This window comes from Panthera pardus, unplaced genomic scaffold, assembly GCF_024362965.1.
Source record: "Panthera pardus isolate Hobbes unplaced genomic scaffold, ASM2436296v1 HiC_scaffold_25, whole genome shotgun sequence".
NCBI classification, from domain to species: domain Eukaryota; kingdom Metazoa; phylum Chordata; class Mammalia; order Carnivora; family Felidae; genus Panthera; species Panthera pardus.
Genome location: NW_026526821.1, coordinates 32,022,791 through 32,050,074, shown reverse-complemented (window position 1 = coordinate 32,050,074; position 27,284 = coordinate 32,022,791). Strand labels below are relative to the sequence as shown.

Here is a 27,284-nt window from a genome sequence, read left to right as displayed (position 1 = left end):
ACTGGTGAAAGCATGAATTGTCCAGTTTAGCAATCACAGGGTTTTGCAAGCAGGATAAATAAAAAGAACCTTATTGCTAGGCATGAGATAAAACTGCAGATTATCAAAGGCAAAAACAAAAATTCTAAAATCACCCAGTAAGAAAAGACAGATTGCCTATAAATGAATGACAATTAAGTTGATGGTTGATGTCTCGACAGCAGCAATAGAAACAAGAAGGCAGGGGAAGTTCTAACCTAGGGTCACTAAGGAAATGGTGAGGAAATTAAGACATTCTCTTACCTGGCCAGATCAACAGAATAATAAATGTCATAGCCAGACTGCCTTCCTGTCCAAAGTTTATTCTTCTAAGAATGCTCAAAATGGACAATATTCATATCACCTAAGTCAATTTATGGAGATTTTTCCTGAAGGCAGAGAAATGAGCTACATAGAATCTTCATGTTTTCTATTCCTTTGGTGATGGGAATAGGGTCCCAGCTATCCTTGGGTCCCACTAATAGGGTCCCAGCTATCCTTGAAACAGGGTCCCAATGCTAGACCTTGATCCCAAATCACACGTGATCACCTTAAAAGTATAATTCATGTCCACCTTATATTTTGTTTCTGAAAGTTTCATTCTGTAATGAGCCAATTATGCAAAACAATTCAACATCAAAGTTGTTCTAGTTGGTTTTATAAAAAAAGGCAGATGCTCTCAATGTTTTGCTGATGACATTTTCTCTCTCTGTAATCAACTATTTCCATTTGCTTTTCATATAATTACTAACTTTATCTTCCTAACTCAGCTCATGCCTGCTGCTCTAGTGGCCTCAGCCTTGCAATTTTAATTATGCAGTCATTGGCTCCAAACACTCTTTTGAAAAAAAAGGAAAATAATTATTTTTACTTTCATGATATTCACTCTCTTGGAAGAGATCACATGAAAGAAGCTGTATAGGTTAGTTTTAAGAAAGCAGTTAAGCTTTCTTTTAGTCAAAAAACTGTGCCAATCACTTATAAGAAGATAAACAGAGTCAGAGGTTTTGAATCACAAAGTTACCACTGATAATATTTACTGCCTTATTGATATTTTGCGATTTTCTCTTATTTAATTAAGTGAAATTAATTTCACTTCATGTATAAACGAAATCGTTTTCTGCCATAAATCTAGAAAGGACAACAAACTTGTAGAGGACTATGAAAAATAAAAGGGAAAAGTAACCTGATTATACTGATTATTCCAGAGGACTAAATTTTTTTTGACCTCTGAGTGGCAAAATCTCAAATGCATTTGAAACTTCAGCTTCTAAAAAAAGCTCCCTCAAATCCATACACACAATAAATCTTTCATGAACACTTCTGTTTCTCTGTATCTTGACCTGGGTAGTGGTTAATTGGGTGTATACATATGGAAAAATCCACCAAGCTATAACACATAAAATTTGTGTACTTTACTTTATGAAAATAATATCTCAATTAAGAAAATATCTACACACACACACTCCCTGTCTCCAGTAAGTCCCAGAGGTGGCACAGAAATTAAGTTTTTTAAAAAATGTTCTCAGATAGGGGCACCTGGGTGGCTCAGTCGGTTAACCATCCGACTCTTGATTCCAGCTCAAGTCATGATCTCATGTTTCTTGGTTTCAAGCCCCAAGTTGGGTTCTGTGCTGACAGCACCGAGCCTGCTTGGGATTTGCTCTCCCTCTCTCTCTGCCCCTCCCCACTTCACATGCTCTTTCTCTCTCAAAACTAAATAAACATTAGGGGCATCTGGGTGGCTCAGTCGGTTAAGCGTCCGACTTCGGCTCAGGTCATGATCTCGCTGTCCGTGAGTTCAAGCCCTGCGCCAGGCTCTGTGCTGACAGTTCAGAGCCTGGAGCCTGCTTCAGATTCTGTGTCTCCCTCTCTCTCTGCCCCTCCCCCACTCACACTCTGTCTCTTGCTCTCAAAAAAAAAAAAAAAAAAAAAAAAGATTCCCAGAAGGTTCTAATGTTCAGTTAGGTTGGTAACCACTATCCTAGGGCAGCTGGGGCAACTCTTGATTAGCATAGATTTTCAGCAAATATTTGTTTCAATGAATGTATGAATGAATGAATGAACGAACCAACAAGCTAATAAATATCTGGTTATTATGGTTGTAGGTGTACCATTGACTAGGGCGAGAAAAAGTCCTAGGCACGTTTAAAAAAGAAAAAGCACACCAGATGTTCTAAACACTGTAAATGCTTTCTTATTAACTCAACAACTCGATAAGGTAAGTGGACTGTTCTTACTCTTCAGGTGCAGCTGATGTAAATCACTTTGGCTACTTAAGAAGTATACCAGGGGCGCCTGGGTGTCTCAGTTGGTTAAGCTACCGACTTCGGTTTAGGTCATGATCTTGCAGTTTGAGCCCCGTGTCGGGCTCTGTGCTGACAGCCAGAGCCTGGAGCCTGCTTCGGATTCTGTGTCTCCCCCTCTCTCTACCACTCCCCTGCTCATGCTCTGTGTCTCTGTCTCTCAATAATAAATAAACATTTTTAAAAAATGAAAAAAAAAGTATACTATAGTATATATTGCTGTTGGAAGGGCTGCACAAATGGACTCTAGGCTGAGATTTTACAAATTACTACTCAAATCAGCCAAAGAGGCTGCTGGCTCTATCATTATTTGAAAGCTAAACAATTAGAGAGCTGCTACAGATGCTGCTCCAAGTTAGTTTCTGCTACAACCTGGAAGCTTCCCAATCAGGAAGCCATCACTAAAGTTGCTAGGTCCAGACCATGCTGCCTCTGCCATTACCCACCCCAGCTAAAAATGAATGTCCCATGCCCCATCCCTCTTCCCACATAATCTAGGTCTGAATCCACATGTTTATGGGAATGCATTTGATTAGCAGATCTAACTCACATCCAGAATACTAGCTATAAGAGATTCTGAAAGGGGGAACTTCCATACTCTGTAAGAAGAGGAGGCTGGAATAGGCATTGAGTGAGCTAACTGATACACTCATGAAGAATGACACTGAGGCATGAAGATTAAGAAACTTGGTCAAAGACACAGAGCTAGTAAGGAGCAAGATCAGGATTCAAACTCAGGAAGTATGGCCCCAAACACTAAGAAGGCACATAAGAGGATAATGATATGGTGCACAGGCAAGCTCATGGCTGTGGGGCCTCCAGTCTTGACGTACAAATTTTCGTGCTTATGTCACAACGAGCAACTTTCGATCGACTGTACTCATTGATCCTGACATCACCTCTAGAATTTTAGGTCTCAAAGTTTCTCATCTTCAAAATTCAAAAATATATTAATTTACTTGACCATTTTATTTTTGGTTTGGGAAGTGTTCTCAAGTGTTGACAAGGGAGGGTTGTCGAAAAGTTTCTATGACCAAATAGTGACCTACGACATCCATATCCAGGCTTCAATAACCGGGCTTCCAGCTGCAGCTCCTCACATTAGTTCCATGGTACAAATTAAAAGAACATCTACAAGTATCCTGAAGTTATTTCAGGACTTTCTAATGGAACATCTTCTTAATTCCACTTTCATCATAAAGTCTGGGAAACTATGTTGATGTCATAGAATGATGGTTATTTAGCCTCTTCTTGGAAAGCTACTACATAGCTCTTATGAAGTGGAAATCTTAAGACTAAAGCTTGTGATGTGTTCTCTGTTATCTGAAACTGTATTTCCACACACGCTTAGTACAGTTTGGCCTCTCAGTCTATCTACCTATTTATCTATCTATCTACCTACCTATCTATCATCTTTCATCTATCTCTCCATCCATCCATCCCTCCCTCCCCCTACTCACCCATTGCTCTATGCAAATGACCCAGATAACAGAATAAAAACATTAAACTGTATCCAAAATAAATATATCAATAAATACAAAGATTGAGAGGAGAAGGGTCAGTTCCAAATAAGATGGAAATGTTGAAAGCTCCCCACAAAGACAATGTGTCAGCTATTTTTAAATGATTATAATTTTGAACAGAGATCCTTCTAGGAGCAGGGGAAAGAGAAAATGCTTCATTTGACATGACAAGCTATAAATTGCAAATCTGCCAGTTTGGGAAGGGTAAATATTTGCTGAAGATTAAGTGCATGGCAGAGGGATGTCATTAAACCTACAGTAATTAAAAAGTTCAATTTAGTGCCACGTGCATCTACTCCAGTTTTAATGAGCATACAGCCGCAACAACCCCGAGCCATAGTCCAATCTACCTCCATGGTGTAGAAAGAAATGATAAATGTCTTCAGCATGACTTCCAACAAAGTGAGTCTGAGTTAATTACTCTGTGTGCAAGTGAAAATGGACTTGGTTAAACAAATGGGCCTACCAGCCAAGGACATCAGCCACATGCTGGACTAAATTTCATATTAATCAAATACACATCAAACTCTATCAGAGACATGTGCACAGCCAGAGGGCTGCTTGAAGCTTATATTTTAATTCCTAACTAATTTTTGGTTATCAAAGTAATATATGCTCATAGCTTTCAAAAGTCAGATGAGGCTAAAAGTCTTACAATGAACAATAGTGCTCTGTCTCCCCCAGCCTCCTTCCCATTCCTCAGTCTACGTCTCAACTTGCTATTCCCTCTCGTTTTAAAAATTCTGTATATCTAATTAATATAACAATAATGTAGTTTATCGGTTTTAGACGTCCTATGTTCATATCCACATTCTATGTTCATATCCTCAGGCCTCAGGTGCACACTCATACATGCACACGTACACAGAGGCTTACCTTCCCCCATTCTCTAAATACAGCTATGTCGATTTTTTATTAAAGCCACAGTCAGTGTTTATGTTATTATAACTATATAAAGTTGATCACTGCTAAATGTAGTAAGAGAATGTTTCCTTTATTGTACAATATTATTGTTTTTGTAGTTAATAGTTCTTTTTTTCTGCATTTGCTTGTTTGGCTTTGTAACCATCTCTAACTCTACCCACACCCTCAAAGAGCCTCTCGGTATCATTTTTCCTGTGTCAAACTGGCAGGACAGCCTCTTGATTCCCCAGCACTCCTGGTCACCTCCCCCTGAGAGCCCTCCACCTTTCTGCTGCCATTGACTAGGTTGCTCTCCAGGCCTGCTCCCCAGCTATTGGCTTAGGTGTCCCCTCTGTCACTCTCACTCTCCTGAATTACTTGTATTATTTCCATGATGATTTCCTCTGCCCCATTTTCTGTTTTGTGCATGTGTACATGTGTGGGTGTATGTATTTCTTCTGTTTCATCATTGTCTCTGTTTCTTCCAAGTTCTTCATTTCTTATTAGTCTGAGTCTCTATGTGTTGTGATGGAGGATTCCTGCAAATATCTGGTGATTTTTGGCTATGTGTTCATAATTTCAGGGTGTGGCATGAAAATCTAATGTCCAGCTTATAGGTTGGTGGGCTTTGTATAAGATGACTGATAATTCATTCAGGTTTTCCAGAGAGGGATCCCCTCATCTCCAAACTGGCCAGAACAATGAATGAAGACACTGTTTTGTTTTGTTTTTTAACTTTTTAAAGTTTTATTTATTTTGAGAGAGAGCGAGCATGAGCAGGGGAGGGGCACAGAGAAAGGGAGAGAGAGAGAATCCTAAGCAGTCTCTGCACCGTCAGCACAGAGCTTGACGTGCGGCCAAACCCATGAACCATGGGATCATGACCCGAGCCAAAACCAGGAGTTGGACACTCAACCGACTGAGCCACCTGGGCGCTCTGAAGATCCTGTTTTAGACAGGAAGGTCCAGAAAGTCCTCTTGGAAGAGGTGGCGTTTAACAAGAGCCATGAATGCAACAAGGAAGGAAGCAATGCCAGTATCTGAGCAGCTAAGTTCCAGACAGAGGAAACAGAAGATCCCTGAGATGGAAACAGGTTTAACAAGGATAAGAACCAACCAGGAAGCCAATGGGGCCGGAGCCCATGAGCAAAGAGGAGACAGAAGGAACCATGTGCATTTATAATGTATGGAAACAATTTTCCACATAGACCTTGTTGCAGACTTTAAAAGCCTAATATTAAAATATTTAGCGATATCTTATAAAAATGAATTTGAATCATTTTTACAGTATTTGACATCAAACAAAAAAAATCACTATGACTTGCCTTTTGTGTTTAATCAGGCAGGCTAACGGTTATGTGAAATTATTTATCACTTTTCAACCCTGTGAAGACTGTGGAAAACAAAAAAAATCTATACCTCATAAACACGCTAGAGACTCTGAATAAGATAGAAATCTGTGCACAAGTCTGAGCTAAATCAAAGGAAGCAGCTCATGTTGTTGAGAGAAATCAAAAGCATAAAAAAAAAAAAAACCCAAGGAGTTGCCAAGGCAACGAAAAAATCATTCGACAGAAAATACAGTTTCCATCTTAAGCACATTCACACTGAGAAGCCAAGTACCTTCTGGCCCTGCTTTGGGGGTTTTATGTAACCTTTATCCAGTCATTTGTGGAGATGGGGCAAGACTTGAGAAGCCACCGCACTGGGACCTTGGTCAAAGCTGGACAGGCGGGCAACTCACCAGTAAAAAGCCAGTCAGGAGAGTGATGGTAAACCCAGTGGTTCGCAGACTAAGGCACGAGAACCCTTTTCTTCTCTTGAAATCATTCTGTCACTTTTCCTATATCCTCCAATTTTATAGAGCTCCCATTTATGAGCTAGACCCAATGGTTATTGAGAGACTAGAAGGTCACAGATCTGGCTGGAGGGCTTCCAAATCCTTCCCCCTGAATTTCTGTAATTTCAAAGAGTGACTCAGAGCTGACTTTAAACACCATCTGTGCTCCTCACTGGGCATCCTGCTCAAAGCCTGGCCACTTGCACACTGCCAAATATGGTCTCAACTCTCCCTTGGCTGGCCTTCTCTACCTGGAGACTCCACTGCTCCTGGGGGACCCTGTGCCCATGCCCCTCCCCGCTGTTCCCCAGGTGGAGCTGGCTGGGCCCTCCCCCAGGGCCCACAGTGCTCAGGACATGGTATTCGGCGTCTCCTTCCTTGCACTACTAAAAGCTTGTGTGTGGCTGTTTTCATGTCCGATTGTGACTTCCTAGACATGGGGTCCCTGTCCTATCTTTAGTGGGACACCAGGGCTGAGGCAACTGGTTTTAGTGAACCAGAAAAAATGAATTAATATCCTGCTCTAGGTTTTAATGTGGAAGGACGCATTAAATCACCATCAACACAACTAGCATGAAGCATCTGAAAGCTGGTAGGTGGTAGAGGGAGGCGGCGTGTCTGGTCCCAGTTCAGGCCCTTGCTGGTGAGACCACTGACCTCTCCTTTTCCGAATAGTATCTGCAGAACACCACCTGCGTCCTGAGAGATGGCAGCAGGTGTTCATGAAAAGGGGTACTTGGTTTTCAATAAGTTCAAGATGGGAGGGTTGAAACATTAACCGGATTTATTTTGCCATAGACCTTTGCACAGTGGTACCTCACCCACAGAACTGGAGGAGGATGAAATGAAGCAAAATGGGGAAGCACGACTGAGTGCTTGATAAATGCTAACTGTTGTTTTCATTATTGTTACCCTTCTCATCCATCTATACTCAGTAGATTTTTCTTCATAATGACTACACATTACTTTTAATTTAAAAATGAGAAAGCCAAAAAAAAAAAAAACCCAAGAAAGCTATTTTACTCAAAGAATTAGTCAAATTAGAACACAACTCAGCTGGATAAGTCTGTAATATATATATATATATATATATATATATATATATATATATATATTTTTTTTTTTTTTTCTGTATCATGATAGAAATGATCCCGTTCCCAGTTATTCCTCTGTATAAAAGTTATAAACTGTTAATTTCTCCATCAAAAAATTTTTTTTAACTTCAGAAACTCATGTTTGAAGAAAAGGACTCACAGGATAGGAGAACCACTCACCCAGAGGCAGAAAGGCTCCACCATACATACACCTCCCTCCTGGCAGGCAGCTTGGTTCTGGGCCTCCAAGAGAAGGCTCGGACATGGGTGGGAATTGCCCATTTGCTTTCCCAAACGTTGAGCACTGCCTTTCCAATACGAACATAAACATCACGTCTTGAACGTGAACTTGCCCTCAGCAGGTATCTGCATTCCAAGGGTCACCAACTTGAAGGGTATCAAGTATAAACACATGTGAAGTCCTGTCTCCTCAAGGCCGAGGACAGCAGGGGCATCTTATAGGAGGATTATAGAGCCACTTCAGGTAACTGAACATAGGCCAAGAGTTAGTCAAGATGGAAACGGTAAAGGTGCAAATCCAAACTATGTCCATTCTCTTCTCTTTTCTATAACTATTTTGGTAACTAGATTTTCTAAAATTATTCTCTCTCTCTCTGTTTCCTGTCTCTGTCTCTCTGTCACACATGCACACTATAGAGCAGGGGACTCCCTTTAGATGGATTCTGATCAGGACAATCATTTATAGCAACACAGTTAAGTACAGGCTTAGATATAATGCAAATGTCACATGGAGTCCAACCAGAGCAGAGCTGAACAAACAAAACAATGTGCCTATTAAGCTGTTTTAAAGGTCAAGAGAAACAGACTGTCAGTATTATGGGGGTGATTTTTCTTCTTACCAATGAATAATCTCATTTAAATGAGTATTATTTAAATACTTCAGGATTCTAAAGAGAAACTAGGGACAAAGCTTTGAGGAGTCTGGAGGAAAAGCCGGAAGTCAAGAAGGAGAGAAGCACAGGAGTCTATTTTAGGAGAAAAAGCAAGAGTGCAAACACCACATGGCGTGTGTACCCGGGCACATGACAGATGGGGAGCTCCAGGTCATGACAAGGAAGACAGGCGTGTCAGCCACACAGAGCTGATGGAGGGAAGGTGATCACCCTCTGGTTCCAGAAACAGAAAGAACAGCTCAGCCCAGGACAAAAGCCCAGAAATGGCTACCTGGAGAGGCAACTCTTTTGTTCAGATTCTCAGGCAGAGAAATAGGATTCATGGGATTTTCAGGGTCTGAAAGATGTTGAAGTCTAAGACATTTAAAAGCTCTCATCCTGCTTTTGGGATGAGATTGAGGACAGTAATATTAGTAAACATAATAGTTCTATCCTGGAAAAAACTCTAAGTTCTTTTTAGAGATTTGGAGTATAATGCATGCACCAGCCAAGCTAATCTAAAAAGCTTAAGCAGGGGATAAGAGAAGCCTGAGTTACATCTTCTGTTATATTATTCTGTAGCAAAGCATGAGAGCCCGGCTCTTAAGCTAAGTCACACTTTCATATATGGAGAGTAAGGAAAACTGAGGCAGTAACACACCTAGTTTCTAACCTACCTGAGTACCCTTTAAAAATGTGAAGCAGTAAAAAAAAAAAAAAAAAAAAAAAAAAGTGGAGCAGTTTCTATCCTGGATTCACTCCCATCCCTCTCCAGAAATGAAAGAAAGCAGCGGGGACGGGAGGGAGCATGAAAGCAATGGCATTCTAGCAAAAGCAAAAGAAAAAACACAGCAGAACAGTAAAAGAGTTTTTCTTCGGAGTAGGAAGTATTATGGGTGTTTCTCTTTTACTTCTGTGTGCTTTTTCATAATTTCCAACCATGTAAACAAGAAAATGTTAAAGAGAGAGAAAAAGATATCAAAGGGATTTGAGAAATCAAATTGAGATGATTCAAAGCAACACAATTATTGCCACTTAATCTACCCCCAAAACCAAGAGCACACGGTACACACTGTATGTTAACCAATTTGACAATAAATTATATTTAAAAAAAAAAAAAAGCAAATGCTTGCTCTGCCTTAGGCAGAGCCTCTGTTCATCTTCTTGTGTCTTCAAGAGCAATGGTCATTTGTCAGATATTTATCAAAGGTCCACAAATACCTGACCCCGGATGGAGAAATGAAAGGTGAAGCTGGTGGCCTTGATAAACTCGCAGTCAAGAAAGAATCAAAAGAAACAAAACGCCTAGAGTACTATTGACTTCTAACCCAGTTCCGATGGTGGCTGTGATCAGAGCTTATAAGAGAACAGAGGTCAGAGGTGCCATAAAGATTTCCCTGAACTGGAACACCAGAGCTGGCCCCTAAAGGAACTGGGAGTTTGGATAAGCTCCCATGGTTCTCCGCAAACAAAATCATGGCTAGGTTGAAGTGTCCCATTCATTTGGTTTCATTTGGTAGATAATATGGTTCTGCCTAAAGACAGTGCAGTACAGGACTTGTGTGCCCTTGAACCTTTGTCAGAGTTGCACTGTATACTGTGCCTTTCTAATGAGTCAGCTTGGAAAATTACAGCAATGTCCAATTTGCAAGTTGATATATTTGTAACTTTTTATTAAATTATAATATCATATAAAAAAGTGCCTAAATAATGGCTCTGCTACTTTTCACAAACTGAACAGACCCAGTTTAACCAGCACCCAGATTACGAAACAGAACAGTGCCAGAAGCCCAGGAGCCCTTCTCGTGTCCCCCTTCCGGCAACTACCCTTCCAACAGTTACTGCCTTTTTGACCTCTAACACCTAGATTGCTTTGTCTGTTTTCTGCTGCAAGCAGATGGAATTATACAGTGGGTACTCTTTGGCATCTGACTTCTTCCACTCAACCCTATATTTTTGTGAGACTCATCTCACTGTTATATAGGGTAGCAGTTTGTTCATTTTCAACGATGTATGGTATTCCACCACATGAATACATAACCACTTATTTCTCCATTCTACCGATGATGGGCATTTGGGTAGGAACTAATTATGGCTGTTATAACTGGCACCACTATGACTGTTTCAGGGCATGTCTTTCCATGAACATAAGAATGCATTTCTGTTAGGTATGTTATCTGGGAGCAGAAATGCTGGATTGCAGGATATCAATGTTTGGCTTTTGGAGATATTGCTTATCTGAGTATTAAGGGCCCATCACTGCTTTTGCCTGTTTCTGGCTCTAATTAGGATGTTCTATATCAAACCTGGTCCAAATCTGACCTTCTGTCATGTAAGATTGAGAGCTCCCAAACCATTTTATTTTCATCACCTTAAAAATATTATCTTCAGGGGTGCTTGGGTGGCTCAGTCGGTTGAGCATCTGACTCTTGATTTCAGCTCAGGTCATGATCTCAAGGCCATGAAATCAAGCTCTATGCTGTTAGCACAGAGCCTGCTTGGGATTCTGTCTCCTTTCTCTCTGCCCCTCCCCCTGCTCATGCTCTCTCTCTCTCAAAATAAATAAATAAATAAATTTTAAAAAATTATCTTCAAGATATTGCCTATGCGTATTTTTTTCCTAAAGTAAAGGCTGATAACCAGAAGGGTGGAAGAAATTATATTGTAGTTAAAGGCAAATTATATTATGAAGGACAAGCTGTCTAGTAAAACACAACTTAGAACTGCAACTATCTTCAAAATAAATCAATCATTTATATAAAACCAACCACTCACTGGTAAATTAATGAAAAATATAACAGTGTTGAGCTTTTAATTGCTTCTGTCACAAAACCCCCAAACTTAAACGTCCATTATCAGGCAGAAAAGAGGCAACTAGTTTACAACAGAAGCATCAGTAAAACCTGTTACAACATGGCCCCACAGTTAATATTCTCCAAGTTTATGAAGTACATCTGTCCAATTTTTTCAGGTTTTCACTTTAGACAATCCAACTTAGACAGTCCCTCTAAAACTAACCGCTTTTTTTTTTTTAATCAGGATCTTTTTCTAATATCTCCAGTATATAAGCTTTGTAAAGAGTCCTGTTATCTCAAACCTCAAGTTTAATTTCCTCTCCAGAACATTTTTTTTTTTTCAGAATATTAAACGTCAGAAAAACGGCAGATGAAAAGATTACTGAGCAATGATAGAGCTTAAATAAATTAAGGCTCCCAGGCTGTGTTGCTACTTCCCGTTTCCAAAAAGTAATCTTTTTTGAGGATATTAAACATCATCATTTGTGACCTTTAAAGAGAACTCCCTGAAGTCATTCATTGATAATAAAATCTGGTTAGACTGTCACAATAGTCAATAAGATAAAATGATGCCAATTTTCAATTACAAGACTTGATAATGCCCTATGACACATTTTCAAGAATAGGTTTGAAATGGCCCAAATAACAATCAAATATATTTTATTTGGCACCATCAGATTAATAAACTACAAATAAACACAATCAGGGGAGAAATGAGAAATAGGATAATTTCAGAAAAAACAATTCCCCCAAACACATTATATTCCCTATGGAGTTTGAAGGAAAAGGGAATTTGCCCTTGGTACAAGACTGCTCCTGTACAAGTGGAAAGGGTGGCTGCTGTAATGATGAGGGGGGAGGATCATAAAGAAATGACCCCTTCGAGGCACAAGAAATGACTTGAAGGGTATGAAACTAGAATCCCCACTCTGCTGGACTCTTGAAGTTATGACATGTCATGGGTATTATGACCAACACATTTATTCATTCAACAAACATTTGTGAAGGATCTAGTGTGTACCATATACTGTTCTAAGGTTTGGAGATGTTGTGAAGAACAACACAGATATGGTCCCTGTCCTCATGGAGCTAAAGATCTAGAAGATCTAGAAGGAATAAATGACTACAAAGATAAATTCTAAACAGTGACGTATAGGGTGCCCCCAAAGAATATGACAGCAACTAAAGCTGGATGCGGGGACAGGGGGTCAGAGAGTGACTTGGTTATGCACAACATATGATACAGTTAGCCAGTGTTAAATATGTTGAATCCAGGGGTGACTGGTGGCTCAGTCAGTCAAGCGTCTGACTCTGGATTTTGACTCAGGCCATAATCTCACACTTCCATGGGATCGAGCCCCATGTCAGTCTCTGCATTGAGAGCACAGAGCTGTCCCTCTCCAGCTCGTGGGTGCTCTCCCTCTCTCTCTCTCTCTCAAAAATAAAGAAACTTAAAGAATTAAAAAAAAATCTGAATCCATTATTCATAACTAACACCACCTTTAGCCGCGTTAAGTGGTATTTATTGCATCTTTCCAACTAGTCGTTTCAATGCAATTGACTTTTTGAGCATTTTTATTTCAACCACTTGGAGGCACCACAAAGGAATGCAGAGAAGAGTATGGCACAGTCTCTCCTCAAAGAAAGGGTGATCTAGGGGCACCTGGGTGGCTCAGTCGGTTGAGCGTCCCACTTCAGCTCAGGGCATGATCTCACAGTCCATGAGTTCGAGCCCCACATCAGGTTCTGTGCTGACAGCTCAGAGCCTGGAGCCTGCTTCACATTCTGTGTCTCCCTGTCTCTCGGCCCTTCCCCTGCTCACGCTCTGTCTCTCTCTGCCTCTCAATAATAAACATTGAAAAAATCTTTTTTAATAAAAAAAAAGAGAGGGTGATCTAGTCTATAGAGGAGGCAGTCCCACAGGTAAGGCTCTAAAGCACATGCAGTGCAGCAGGGATACATGCAGAGCCAGCCTAACAGGCAACCTAACAGGAGGCAGTGAAGACTGCAGAGAGCAAGGGTATCTGGACTGGATACTGTAAGCATGCTGCACTTCTCCAGGCCTAGAAGGAGGGAAGGGCACCCTGTGACAAGTTGAAGAGCGGCACAGAGGTCGGGTGTGTTTGCTGAGCCGCCTGCAGACTGGCCATGTGGCAGGGTTAGAGACCACAGCGGTAGGTACCGGGCAGAGCTCCACGAGGGGTGATGTATGAAGGCCAGACCGCCGGGGGCCATGACTCTAGCTGAGTGGGGGCCGCAGACCAGGGCCTCAGGGCAGTAGGCTGGTATTTTCCCCCTCTCCTCTGGTCTAAATCCACTCTCCAGCTGGCTCTGCCCTGCTCTGCCCTGCTCTGCCCTGGGAGGTGACTCCATGCACTGCAGGCACGGATGAGTGTCTTTGCTCTCCGTCTTGGAGCTGAGAACCAGGGGGTGGCGCTTGGCAGGAGAATCAAGGAGAGAAAAAGGTGAGGTCAGATTCCTTACCTCCCTGCTTGTCTTCCAGGGCGGTTGCCATGGGCTGGCTGCATCCTTCTACCAAGCTCGCTGGCCCCTGCCAGGCAGCCCTCTCCACACAGCTCCTGTGAGCATGCTCTCTCGGGGTTGCCAAGGCCTGGGCATTGTGCTTCCCCTGTGGTCTCCTCATGCATGCTCACACCTTTGCCCATGCCCTCTTTATTAAGCTTTCCTCAAATTACCTGGTTGGACAGTGTTATCTGTGCCGCCCCTAGGACCTGAACAGAAACAGTCCCGCAGCGAAGATTTCAGGGAGGAGGTGCTGGTGGAAGCATGAGAGGTAAATGCAGACAGGGAGTTGCCTGTGGGAGAGATGGGGAAGGGAGTGCGGAAGGTCATGGTGATGGGGGAGGTGGTGTGACAGACTAGCCACAGACTACAGCACTTATGAGAAACCTACCCCGTGCCAGGCGCCATTCCACAGGCTTTAACATAACTCACTGAACTCTTGAAACTTTCTTGTGAAGCATCCCCTTGAATGGGTGAGGAAAATGAGGCCCAGAGAGGCCCAGTGAGTTTCTCAAGGTTCCAGCTACTTATGTGGTGGAGCTCAGATTCAAACCCAGGGAGGTCTAGTACCAGAGTCCAGTTGTCAGCCTCTGTGCTAGACTGACCACTCTGGCTGGGGCAAAGAAGGGGCCTTCAGCATTTACGACTTTGCAGAAGGCAAGACACTGGTGATGAAATTCTTGGGACAGACACATGTGTAGATTGCTGAAGTAAAGCTGTTTGAAGAAAATCTTGCTACCCTACACAAACTCTGCCTCAGTGACAATGCAGAATCATGTAAAGGTATCAGAATGGAAGAAATCCTAAAAAAAAAAAAACCAAAAAACAAAAACCATAAAACATACCCAAACAAATTACAGTCACTCATGCTATAAAATTACACTTATATTCCTAAGAAACATTATCAAAAAACATCTACAAATAGTTACTTCAAGATGGGAAAAGGAGGGCTATGGTTACAGAGGATTGATAAAGCTAAATAATTTTTCCTGTAGGAGCTTTGATAACAAAGAGTTTAATTACTTTTTGTCGCCATCTGAAAATAATAAATGGCTTGATCACAGACCAATAAAAGAGAACCGTGAACAGCACAGAAACATAACCTGCTGCCAAGTTCACACCCACCGACGATAAAGAAAAGCCCAGGGCTCCCTCCGATGGTGCCTAAATCACAACCCCTAGTGGCCCAGAAAATGCAAACCATGCTTCCCACATGGACAGGTGCATAATAACCAGTTCTTGAGATGAAAGGTTCTGCCACAAGGAAAATATCCATCAGTGATGTTTGTACAAGGTCTCTTGCAGCAGATAAGATCATGAAAAGCACAGTGTTCTGGAAAATGAGGAGCACCAGAGACAGGTGACAACAGCACGTGCCTCCGTTATGGTTTTAAATGGCACCTCACCTTCCTAACTGAGGCTGTCTGTCTTCCTTTGGCCAGCCGAGCCAGGCCATCATGTTCCTATGAATATCAGAAATAGCTTCCACAGCAATCACTTTCCTTTCCTTCAGAAGAAAGACAGGAAGGGAAACGCTCCCTGAGTCAGACTCCTATATTTTTCATTTGCACTGTGGGCTGCCAAGCGTGCCAGCCCTGCCGAGGCTGTATTGAGGAATCCAATAACAAGCTCCTAAAACACCGGCTGGGGGCCTGCAGCCACACGGGGGGGTGTTGCATAACAGCTACAACTGTACTGACCAGCCCCTGCCTTATTCCGTTCTTCCTGAATATCCTCTTGCTGGGTCCCACGCATGGTAGAGACAGGACTACAGAGAATGGTTCATTTCCACAGTGGGTCACTCCACATCCAGGGCAGGTTGCCGTGATTGTGTGGATGCTCAGCTTTTCCATGCAAGAGGGGTGGCCGGAGATGACACTTGTTAATCAGTGACGTTCCATCAATTCGTACAACAGGAGCCAAGAAAAGCTGGCGCTATGGCGAGTATTTATCCTTTCATTTGTTTTAAAGGAGTGCACCCTCTCTTTTGGGTACAGCAGAAGGAGAGATTTGATGAAGCACTTTGGAAGGGACGTGGCTTAGCTAAATGTGCTGTTAATTTTTGTAAGTTCCCATTTTTCTGATGCCTCAACACCCCCCCACAAGCATGCTGTGAGCACCTGCCCAGGCAACCAGGTATACCAGTGTGATAAGGCTGGTCCCTGCTACAGCTCCTCTTCTTGCTCCCCCCTGACTCTGACCAAGTGACACTCAAACACACCAGTAAAATGCCCTCCCACCTTTGCTGGTCGACCCCTCCATGACCACCACAAAGGCACTTGCCCTGGGGTGTGCTCCCCCACAGCCTGGTTGAGTCTTCTCCCTGGCTGCTCCTCCCACGTGGCTCCCCTTCCTCTAGGCCCTGAGAGTACAATAGACCCTTTCATCTCATAGGCCTCTCTGTAATTTCTGTGGCTGTGCTGGAATCATCCTTAAAGACCCCATAAGAGAGAGGAGCCTGGGTGACTCAGTCAGCTGAGCATCTGTCTGGCATCTGTCTGACTCTTGATTTTGGCTCAGGTGACGATCGTAGGGTCATGGGATCGAGCCCCAAGTTAAGCTCGTATTGGGCTGCATGCTGAGCACAGAGCCTGATTAAGATTCTCTCTCTCTACATCTGCCCCTCTCCCCTGCTCATACGTGCTCTTTCTCTCTTTCTCAAATAATAATAGTAATAATAGTAACAATAAAAAGATCCACAATGGGAGACTTACTCCCCCACTTAGTCCAGTGGTTTTGGAAAGGAAGCTAAGGCCTCTGATGACCGTGAAGATGGAGATATGTATACAGGCCACAGGGATTGATCCACAATTTTTGGTTTGAAAAATGCAATCTGAACATTAGGATTTGGAAAAGGCAATCTAAATTTTAGCATCTTCAAATAAAATTGGAAAGACACAAGCTCCAGTCCACATTGCAGAAAACTGGAGATTTCATCAGAAAATTGTTCCTGGATACAAGATACATTTTTCCCTTAAAAAATGCAAACTTCATGGGGCACCTGGGGGGCTCAGTTGGTTAAGCCTCTGACTCTTGATCTCAGCTCAGGTCTTGATCTCAAGGTCCTGAGTTCAAGCCCTGCGTTGGGCTACTAAAAAAAAAAAAAAAAATGCAACCTTCATGACAACTGATGAACCAGCTGTACTGATATATTAGGTGCAAGTTGTAAAGCAAAATAGCTATGTGTTGTGCTTGGTTAACACAAGCTGTTTATAAAAAACAAAAAATGCTAGTGGAGAAAACTGCCTTCCTGATAGAAATATAGAATAGCAAGGTTGATGGATATCACAAATAAAGAATCCAATTCTTTACATAAAAACAAAAAAAGCAGCTTTCATCTTCTGAAGTCAAGATCGGAAGCCAGCCGCTGAAAGCACCTTTGCTGGTCTGCTCTGCCCTCCCGCTAGACAAAGAGCAGCCCTGCCCCTGCGGGCTGGGCCTGCGCTATTCATAGCCGCCGTGTTCTTTACATTCTTCGGTTAAGGTTCCCGTGGAGGAGAGCGTGCATTCACATCCGGCCCCATTGAACTGCGCGTAGTGGCTCTGAAATAGTTCCCTCTTCCCCCTCACATTGCTCTACCTGTTCCCCCACCCCCAATCCTGTGTCCCCTTCTCTGAGCACACAGCTAGGCTGCATTGCCAGCCTCCTTTGCTGCCAAGTGTGGCCACATGACTTAAGTTGGTAACAGCAGTGGTGGAGTGTATGTGGGGGCGGGGGTGGGGGGGGAGGTGGTGGTCAGTGGGGAGCGGGGAGTGGGGAGGGGAGGCACTAGCCTGGCTGGGGGGGATTGGAGAGGAATTGGGAAGGAAAGAAGGGAGAGAGTGAGTATGGACAAATTAGACACATCTTTCACAGCCCTTTGCTGGAAAAAGGAACAGAGAAGTGGGGCAGGAGCCCAAGAGCAATATGGGGTCAAGGGAGGACTTCTTTTTTTAAGATGAGGGACATTGCAGCATGTTTTGTGTTGCTAAGAATAAGCCAGTCAAGAGGGGAAAATCAATAATGCAGGAGAGAGGAGATAAGTGGAGGTGTGATATACATGACTGGGAGAGAGGAGATGGGGACAGCATACCTTAGGAGGGACCAGCCTTAAATAGGAGCAGAGACAATGTACTCACTCTAACAGATGGGGGCCTATGGGGACAGGGGCAGGTGTCAGGGCCATGAGAAAGTTCTTTTTCTGTTGCTTGAATTTCCTGGTAAAATAAGCAAGAAGCAAGGTTTGGGGCTCATGGGGTGCTCCTGAGAAGAGGTAGAAACAGGGGCGCCTGCGGGGTTCAGTTGGTCAAGTGTCCAGCTCTTGGTTTTGGCTCAGGTCATGATCTCAAGGTTTGTGGTTCAAGCCTCACATCGGGCTCCATGCCAACAGCACAGAGCCTGCTTGAGATTCTCTCCCTCTCTCTTTCTCTCTCTCTGTCTGTCTCTCTGCCCCTTCCCATCTGTCTGTTTGTTTCTCTCTCTCTCAAAATAAATAAAAAACCTCAAAATCAATTAAAAAAAACAAAGAGGTAGAAACAACCCAGTTTCCTCTAGGCCTGGGCAACAAGCAGCTTCGGGCTGGACCAGTGGGGGCACCAAAGCTCACCCTGAGGCCTGCTGAGCCATTTTTTCTTTCCTTCTCTCTTTCTCTCTTTTTTCAAAAATTATTTATTTACATATCGTCACTGCAGGTCACATTCATGTCGTAAACTGTGACTTAGTTTCAGCAAAACAATATAATGCATAACATTAAATTAATGCTGTTAATTTACTAGTTTTGTTGTTTACTGTCTTGGCTTTATAGCTGTATAAGCACCATAAGCCTAGGGCATTTTTTGATCTTAAGTGTTCTCAACACACACACACACACACACACACACACACGAGTTAACTACTTAAGGTGATGGATGTGTTAATTACTTTGATCTTGGTAATTATTTTACAACAAATCATCCTGTTGTACACTTTAGATACATACAATTTTGTCAATTGTTCTTCAGTAAAGCTGTAAAAAAAAAAAATACTGAGCCCATTTCTAAGGAGAGGAAACAGTTGGGAGATCGCAGCTTAGAAACCAGGAGGGGATAAAAGAAGGCAAATCTCTCCAGAATCAAGACTAGGCAGAGAAAACCCACCAATCTTAACAGTGCTTAAAAAACGAAAAATCCTTGATCCAGTCACTCTCAACTTTCCTAGGAAACTCTTCCCACTCCATGAGAAAAAGACTAATGTCCCGATAGGAAATATAGGCTGAGGACATTTTAAAAGAATTGATAGGTGAAGAAATGTGAATGGCCAATACATATGAAAATATTGCATTTCATCCATACAGGCAGAAAATAGAATGTGGATGCCGGGGGCTGGGGAAAGAGGTATGGGGAGTTAGCATCTGATGGGGACAGAGTTTCAGTTTGGGAAGATAGAAAAGTTCTGGAGATGGATGGTGGTGATGCCTACGCAATACGTAAATGTAGTCTAATGCCACTGGTAAATATGGTAAATTTTATGTAATATGTGTATATTGCCACAGCTTTTAAAATATTACATTTCAGGGGCGCCTGGGTGGCTCAGTCGGTTAAGCGGCCGACTTCAGCTCAGGTCATGATCTCGCGGTCCGTGAGTTCAAGCCCCGCGTCGGGCTCTGTGCTGACAGCTCAGAGCCTGGAGCCTGTTTCACATTCTGTGTCTCCCTCTCTCTGACCCTCCCCCATTCATGCTCTGTCTCTCTCTGTCTCAAAAATAAATAAACATTAAAAAAAAAAATTAAAAAAAATATTACATTTCATTATAAATTATTTGCAAATAAATGCAAATTAAAACAATGAGATGACACTTTGAACCCATAGGGTATTCTCAGTGAGGACACACAGTGGGCATCAGTACTGGTGGAATGAGTAAATATTACCAGGATGTGGGGAGATGAGCCCCTTCCCAGCCTGCTGGGTGGGGGATAACCAGGTGTCATTTTCCCAGAGGGCCAAGGGACTCAGATACTTTAATCCTGTAATTTATCTGCCAGGAGTCTATTCTCAAGAAAGAATCAGCAGACAGGCTCAGAATCCCCAAGTGCACACCTGTCAATCCACTACATGCTGGAAGGCGAGGAGGGCACCTCCAGTGGACAACTTGCAGGAAGGCCAGCTAGAGCATGAAACCCAAAGGTGCCACATACCCACACTCCACCCAGCTGAAAGAAGGTGGCTCACAAAAAGTGAGTTTCCCAGCAGAAACCTGAAATGATCCTACAGTCAGAAACATGAGGAGGTGGAAGGAGAAAGGGTGGGGAAAGGGGCTGGTAGGAGGTGACATCTGGCTGGGTGTCATTTAAAGGGATTAGAACAGTTGAGCCTGGTTGCTCCCTAACACATAGCACAAACCTGCCTCTTCTCAGAATTGTCAGCTCTGGTGTGTGTGTGAGCAGGGTGCAACACAAAACACATGGGACATTTATGTTCACAGTGGCACTGTTTGTAAGATGTGCATGTGACATGTGCATGCCCTTCAAAGCAGGCATTCCACTTCTAGGACCCTATTCTACATAGGGAAAAAGAGGCAGCATGCAAAACCATACAGAGAGTATGATCTTTCTTTGGTGAACAATAAAAAGCTACTAGTAAATCACAAAAATGGGAACAATGATTAATGATTACCTCCAGGTTTTAAACAGGAGACTGTGTTCTCCTCTGCATTGCTTTTTAAAAATATATGAAGGGGCACCTGGGTGGCCCAGTGGGTTAAATGACAGACTCTCCGTTTCGGCTCAGGTCATGATCTCACGGTTCTGTGAGTTTGAGCCCTGCATTGGGCTCTGTACTGATGGTGCAGAGCCTGCTTGGGATTCTCTCTTTCCCTCTCTCTCAAAATAAATAAATAAACTTAAAAAAAAAAACAACATATGAAATATCCAAATGAGCAGGAAACAATCAAAAGCAAATACAGCAAACCAACCAGAGTAAACTAACGTGAAGTTTTAAGACAGTATATCATTAGATATATGTGAACACCATCCCAACTTCTTTCCACCCTTTTCCTTCTAGAGTTTCTTCTTCCTAAGCTTTCTTCTTGAAGTTTTTCTGTATTTACAATGAAAACCTATTATCCTCATTACAACCATAACCCTTTGGAAAAAGCATTGAGTGCAAACAGGCAGATAGCTTGCACATTGCTCAGGATGTCCAAAAGGTTCTGGTAATTCCCCCTGACTACTTGTTATTGTAGAAACTGCTATTATCAGGTACCTCCCCTCGCATGCCATAAGACTGGCTCATTTAAGGCTCTGAGTTGAAATAAAAGGCCGTTTGGGAACCAGTAGCTTTCACATTTGAATGCCCAGGTGATTCTTCATTGGAACAATAGCTGGTAAAATGCCAGTTGCAACATGACTTAGCCACGTACTGTACTCATTACCTTTCTTTCTAGTCCTACCACTTTGGTACTGTTACAGAATTTAATACAGAGCAAGCATGTGACTTGCTCAAGACCAGACCTCAGGTCTCCTATGGGGGAGAATAAAGGAAGGGCTCCACGAACAAGATGGTACTGGGTCCCTTTCTTTCCCTTTTGGAAAATGAGCACTGAAAGGAGCACAGACCATGGCCTGGAGAAGGTGTTTCCAGGATGTTGCACTGAAGAAAGGTTCCCTCCTCAGATTTCCTACAACTTAAGCCTGGTCAGTGCCCCCATCAGTGAACAAAACAGATGGGGCTTCTCCTTTGTACTGGATCACTGGTCTTATTCAGGTTGAGATTTATTCACGCAAACTCGAAAGTCTTTTGGTGATCAATTCCTGCCTCTCAGGTGTCAGCTCTTTGGCCCTATAATATGACAAGGAATTGTACAATTGGCTGAGACTTAGGGACATACACACACACACACACAACCCCATGGCTCTGGGTTTTCACTTTTATATCTCTCAAGAAGATACAACCAACATGATAGACTTTTATTTTTTTTATTTTTTTATTTTTTTTATTTTTTAATATATGAAATTTACTGTCAAATTGGTTTCCATACAACACCCAGTGCTCATCCCAAAAGGTGCCCTCCTCAATACCCATCACCCACCCTGCCCTCCCTCCCACCCCCCATCAACCCTCAGTTTGTTCTCAGTTTTTAACAGTCTCTAATGCTTTGGCTCTCTCCCACTCTAACCTCTTTTTTTTTTTTTTTTTTTTCCTTCCCCTCCCCCATGGGTTTCTGTTATGTTTCTCAGGATCCACATAAGAGTGAAACCATATGGTATCTGTCTTTCTCTGTATGGCTTATTTCACTTAGCATCACACTCTCCAGTTCCATCCATCCAACATGATAGACTTTTAAATGGAACTTTGCTGAACTGTGGCACACAGTAGGTGCTCACTGAATATTGGAATTTACTTTCCATCTTAACATAGCCCATGTGGTAGCCAGCCTCCAAGATGGCTCCCAAGGATGGCCCTCTCCTGATATGCACACTCTTGTGTAGTCTCCTCCCATGCTGTAGTGGGATTGGTCTGTGTGACCCATAGAATAGGCAGACGTGATGGTCTGTCACTTCTCAGATTAGGTTTTGAAAGGCACTGTGGCTTCTGTTTTGAACCCCTCCCCCTCCAAGTCTCTCTCCTCACTCAGGCAGAAGTCAACTGTCATGTCTTGAGGACACAAGCCTGTGTCCCGTGAAGAGGCCCATGTGGACAGCCAAAAACTCCAGCCAAGAGTCCCATGAGTGAATCTTCTTGGAAGCAGATTCTCTAGCTCTAGTCAAGGCTTCAGCTTGATTGCAACCTCATGAGACCCTGAACCAGAACCCTCCGGCTAAGCCACCCAGACTTCTGCCCCCAGAAGCTATGAGATAATAAATGTTTATTGTTTTAAGCCACTGAGTCGTGGGGTAATTTGTTATTACTCCCAATAGATACCTAAGCTCCCTACCCATCAATATCCAGCATGTTATAACAGTAACTATAGTTTTAGTAAACTGTATTTTAGAGGTTAAAAAATGTTGGCTACAGATTTTCAATAAATTTTAAAGCCCCTTACTTAATATATTCATAATTAATGGATTTTTCAGTTTTCTCTGTTGATTGAACTCAGATAGTAAAAGAATTTTCAAAGGCCTACAAATTGCTGCCATAACATCCAATACCCAAGCAAATTGTGTATTTCAAAGAAGGATTAAGAAGGTCTTTATTTTACGAGGCTTTAGGGAAGCTGCCTTCCCAGCAGGCTCTCCCTGAGCACCTGCTGAAATCCTCTGTGCGGCTCTCAGACTGCTCCGATCTAGGACAACACAGGGGCTTTTAGGTAAGGCCTGGCAGGCTTTGTCATCCCTGGTCTCTTTCTCTAGAACACTGTAAATCAAAGGCTCTGGCTAAAGCTTATACATCAAACATGGAGATGAAAAGAAGACAAGACCAAAAGAGACATAAATAAAACCTTTCCCTGTGAAACAGTATGGCAGCTGGCTAAGCTATCACTGAATGTCAGCCTCAAGTAACATTTTCCCTTCTTTATTTTATGAACTTAGCCTGATCTTTCACAACTATTCTTTTTTAAGCCTACCCATGACAAACAACTCCAAGTTTGCCTAGTAAAAATACCACTGTAGGAGAATGTCTTCTAATGGGAACGTTTCAGAGGCTGATTTCTTGGGTTTTCTATTGCTAGAGGGTAAGTTCCAAGATAGAAGAGACCGTATCTAGCTCACACTTCATTTCCAGGAATTAGCACAGTGCCTGGCACACAGTAGGTGCTCACCGAATATTGGAATTTACTTGCCATCTCTGAAGGCCTATCAATCAATCAAAGGGTATCTGTTGAGTGGCTATGGGTATAGCACAGTGCAAGGAGCTGTAAGGACCACGAACTTAACATAACATTTACATACATGAAGCACCTAAAGAGACTATCAAGTCCTCATTGTGTATCCACTGGAATCCAGTAGTTCTTTACACATAAACACAAAGCTCTGACTTTCTTAACAAGTTACGTGACGTTTTAAATATTCTATGCAGTTCCTGTGGTATCTGAAATCAATAACATTCACTGGGTACTCACTGATGAAAGCGAAGGTGAGTATTTCAGTTAATAAGCCAAGTTTGGGACTGGAAATAATTATCCATATAAGGGTGAGAGTATAGATGGCTTTTTTTTTCCCTTCTAATGTTCTGTATATTCAGTATCTCCTACAATTAACATGTATTAGTTTAAAGTCAGAGGAAAATAAATGTACTCTTAAAGGAATGAGGTGGAAGGAGGAAAAACATCAGGCAAATCAACAAGTCAGGGAAAGGCAACCTGTGATGAAGAGCACAGGCTTTGGAGTCTGCAGATCTGGGTTCAAGTCTCAGCACTGCTGCAGTCTCAGCTGTGTCTCTGGGCAGAGAAGAGCCTTTCTGAGCCTCAGTTTCCTAATCTGTCAAATAAGGATAATAGTGTCTTTTTTGGGTAGAGCACGAAGATAAATGAGATAATACATTGAAAGCTCTCAGCAAAATGGTAAGGATGGAGCCAATGGTGGCTATTATTTCTATATTGTCATGAGTGACAGTGAGTGATATCTGAGGCAACTCTTGGGGTAACTGTAGAAGCCCCAATTTCTACCCCGATAGACAGCTAAAGAACTTTCCTCTCCCCGCGCTTCCACCACTGTCCTGTTTTACCCTTTCTTCTCTTTTCTCCACTGCTTTGGTCTCTGCCTGTAACACCCACTGGCATGTGTCGGTCTGCAGGTGGGATCTAGGTTAGTGAGGCAAGGTTGAGTCATGTGATCCAGGATCCTGCCATCCTACCAACTCTGCGTGTGATTTCAAGCCTCTTACGCACTCTTGGCAACTCTGTGTCATCTAACCTATAAAATGGTGACAGGACCCCTGCCTTTACTTACTGTAGAAAAATATTAGAAGGAAAAAAATCCAAGTAAACAGTCTCCAGCAATGATACAGTAACTGGTACCAGACCTGCCCTTCTGCTGTAAAACAACTGGAAAGCTGGACAAAACAACGTTTTTCAGTTATTGAACACAGGGAGTTCAGGAGAGAGAAGGGAAGCAAGTAAAATGTGCCTACGACTGCCCCAACTTTCTGCGTGGAGTCACTGTAGGGACCACAGTGCAAGGAGGGGGAATCCAAGCAGGGCACAGAGATTGGAATTTGAGGTGCCTGAAATTTATGAAGCCAAGTCCTGTAGAGGAGGGAGCCGCACAGAGATAAAACTCCAGAAATAAGCATAGAGATTATTCTTTTGAGTCTTTCACTGGACACTAAGCTGAACATTAAAAAAAATTAAAAAAAAAAATTTTTAATGTTTATTTTTGGCAGAGAGACAGAGCATGAGTGGGGGAGGGGCAGAGAGAGAGGGAGACACAGAATCCGAAGCAGGCTCCAGGCTCTGAGCTGTCAGCACAGAGCCCAACCCGGGGCTCAAACTCACGGACTGTGAGATCATGACCTGAGCCAAAGTCGGACACTTAACCGACTAAGCCACCCAGGTGCCCCTAAGCTGTGCATATTTAGAGCAAAAGTCTATAAAGCCAGGCAAAGTCTATAAAGCCAGGGCCGTTATGACCTGGCCACCTTTTAGAACTCACACAGGACTGGGGGACACAGCCAGAGTTTTGACAGCCAGAGTGGAGAGTCCTTGTTGAACAACTGGGGTATTCAATAAGAGAGCCAGAAAGGGACACACCTTGGTAGGAAGCCAGACTAGCGATACGTAAAGGCTGCCCTAAAATCTCCCTAACAAGCTTACAAACAAGCCTTGAAAGGATCAAGTTTACCAGCAAGTAATCTACCAGTTACGCCATTACTTTTATATAAAATAAATTCCTGAGTATAGGAAAAAAAGTGGTGCATGGGTCCTATAAAGTGGGATATTACTAAGAAGGGATTTTTCAGTGGTTATAGGGAGCTTTATCAAAAGTCCTTTTAGAGCAGGAGTCAGCAAATTTTTTTCCTGTAAAGGGCCAAAAGGCTATGCAAAATCAGCCCTTGGGTCAGATTTGTCTGGCAACCTCTGCTCTACAGTCTTACTCAGGTGTCCCTGGTCTTTGCACATCATACTCGACTGAGTTAGAATCTACACTTTAACCAGATCCCTGAGTGACTGATACACACATTACATTTTGAAAAGCGCTGCACTAAAGCAGGGGTTTTTAAAGCTTGGCTGCATATGAGAACCACCTAGGGAGCTTTTAAAAAATTCTGATTTCCCCAGGCTGCCCTCCTTACTTATTAAATCAGAGCTTCTAGAGGTGGGTCCTAGACATCAGTATCATTAAAACTCCGTCCAAGTGATACCAATGTGCAGCTAAGGCTAAGAATCAAGGTTGAAAAGGCTTACTTAGTACAGTCAAACTGTCAAGCTCATCTGCTAGCAGAGAAAGCAGCCTCCCTCTTAGAGACAGATGGATTCCAGAATCACAGAAACTCCCAAGGAGCATGAGTGGTGAAAAAGAACATTAGAGCTAATGCTTTTTTTCTTTTTTTTTTTTTTAAAGTTCATTTGTTTATTTTGGGGGAGAGAGAGAGAGTGAGCAGGGCAGGGGCAGAGAGAGAGGGAAAGATTCACTTAACTGACTGAGCCACCCAGGAGCCCCAGATACTTTTTTTTTTTTTAATTGAAGTATAGTTGACATACAATGTTACATTAGTTTCAGATGTACAACATAGTGATTCCACAATTCTATACCTTATGCTATGCTCACCACAAGTGTAGCTGTTGTCACCATACAACGTATTAGAGCTAGTTCTGGATGTCTCTTTCCAGTCCTCTGGTGGTGAGTGCCACTAAAAAAACATAATCTTAGAGGGGTGCCTGGCGGCTCAGTCAGTTAAGAGTCCGACTTTGGTTCAGGTCACGATCTCACAGCTCGTAGGTTTGAGCCCTGCATCAGGCTCTGTGCTGACAGCTCAGAGCCTGGAGCCCGCTTCAGATTCTGTGTCTCCCTCTCCCCTCCCCCACTCACGCTCTATCTCTCAAAAATAAATAAACATTAAAATTTAAAAAAAAGTAATCTTGGAAGTGCAGAACGTATTTAAAAAGATGTTACCAATTTCAGTCTCAAAAGTTAAACATTTAGCTAAAAGTAGACAACTTACTAATCTTTTTTGACTTTGGGATTATGTTAAGGAATCAATTCTATAGGGCTGAGTTTAGAGGCATTTTAAATTCAGTAATGTTTAAGAGAAAATATACAGATATTCCTAAATAAACCACCAATGAGTGTTCAGTACTTTTCTTCAAGATTCTTGGGTCCCAAACAACAATTTCACAGATGAGACTTACTTTTTCCAGTGTTAATAAATATTTAACACCTTTAAAGATGCTTTCTGGATCAATACTCAGGATGCCACGAAAGAGAGGCAGTAATAGGTGTTTTGAGAAAAGCTGGCTCATTTCTTGGTATAAAGTCCAAAACAACCATTTGACTC

General features: G+C 42.6%; 1 protein-coding gene and 1 long non-coding RNA gene across 14 annotated transcripts in view; one reads left to right on the top strand and one right to left on the bottom strand.

Moving 5' to 3' along the window:
* Nucleotides 1–27,284, bottom strand: part of SHLD1 (shieldin complex subunit 1) — a 99,384-nt gene that overhangs the window by 19,637 nt on the left and 52,463 nt on the right. The window contains exon 4 of one of the 13 annotated variants that reach the window (XM_019462588.2): nucleotides 22,817–24,268. The exons of the other annotated variants lie outside the window; for them this stretch is intronic. Coding sequence (XP_019318133.1) covers nucleotides 24,264–24,268 — 5 coding nt within the window. The 3' untranslated portion in view covers nucleotides 22,817–24,263. Of the gene's footprint in view, nucleotides 1–22,816; nucleotides 24,269–27,284 lie in introns of those variants that run through there. 13 annotated transcript variants of the gene reach the window in all.
* Nucleotides 1,951–27,284, top strand: part of LOC109274734 (uncharacterized) — a 37,594-nt gene continuing 12,260 nt past the window's right edge. The window contains exon 1 of the long non-coding RNA XR_002083803.2: nucleotides 1,951–2,239. This is a non-coding gene — a long non-coding RNA (uncharacterized LOC109274734). The remainder of the gene's footprint in view (nucleotides 2,240–27,284) is intronic.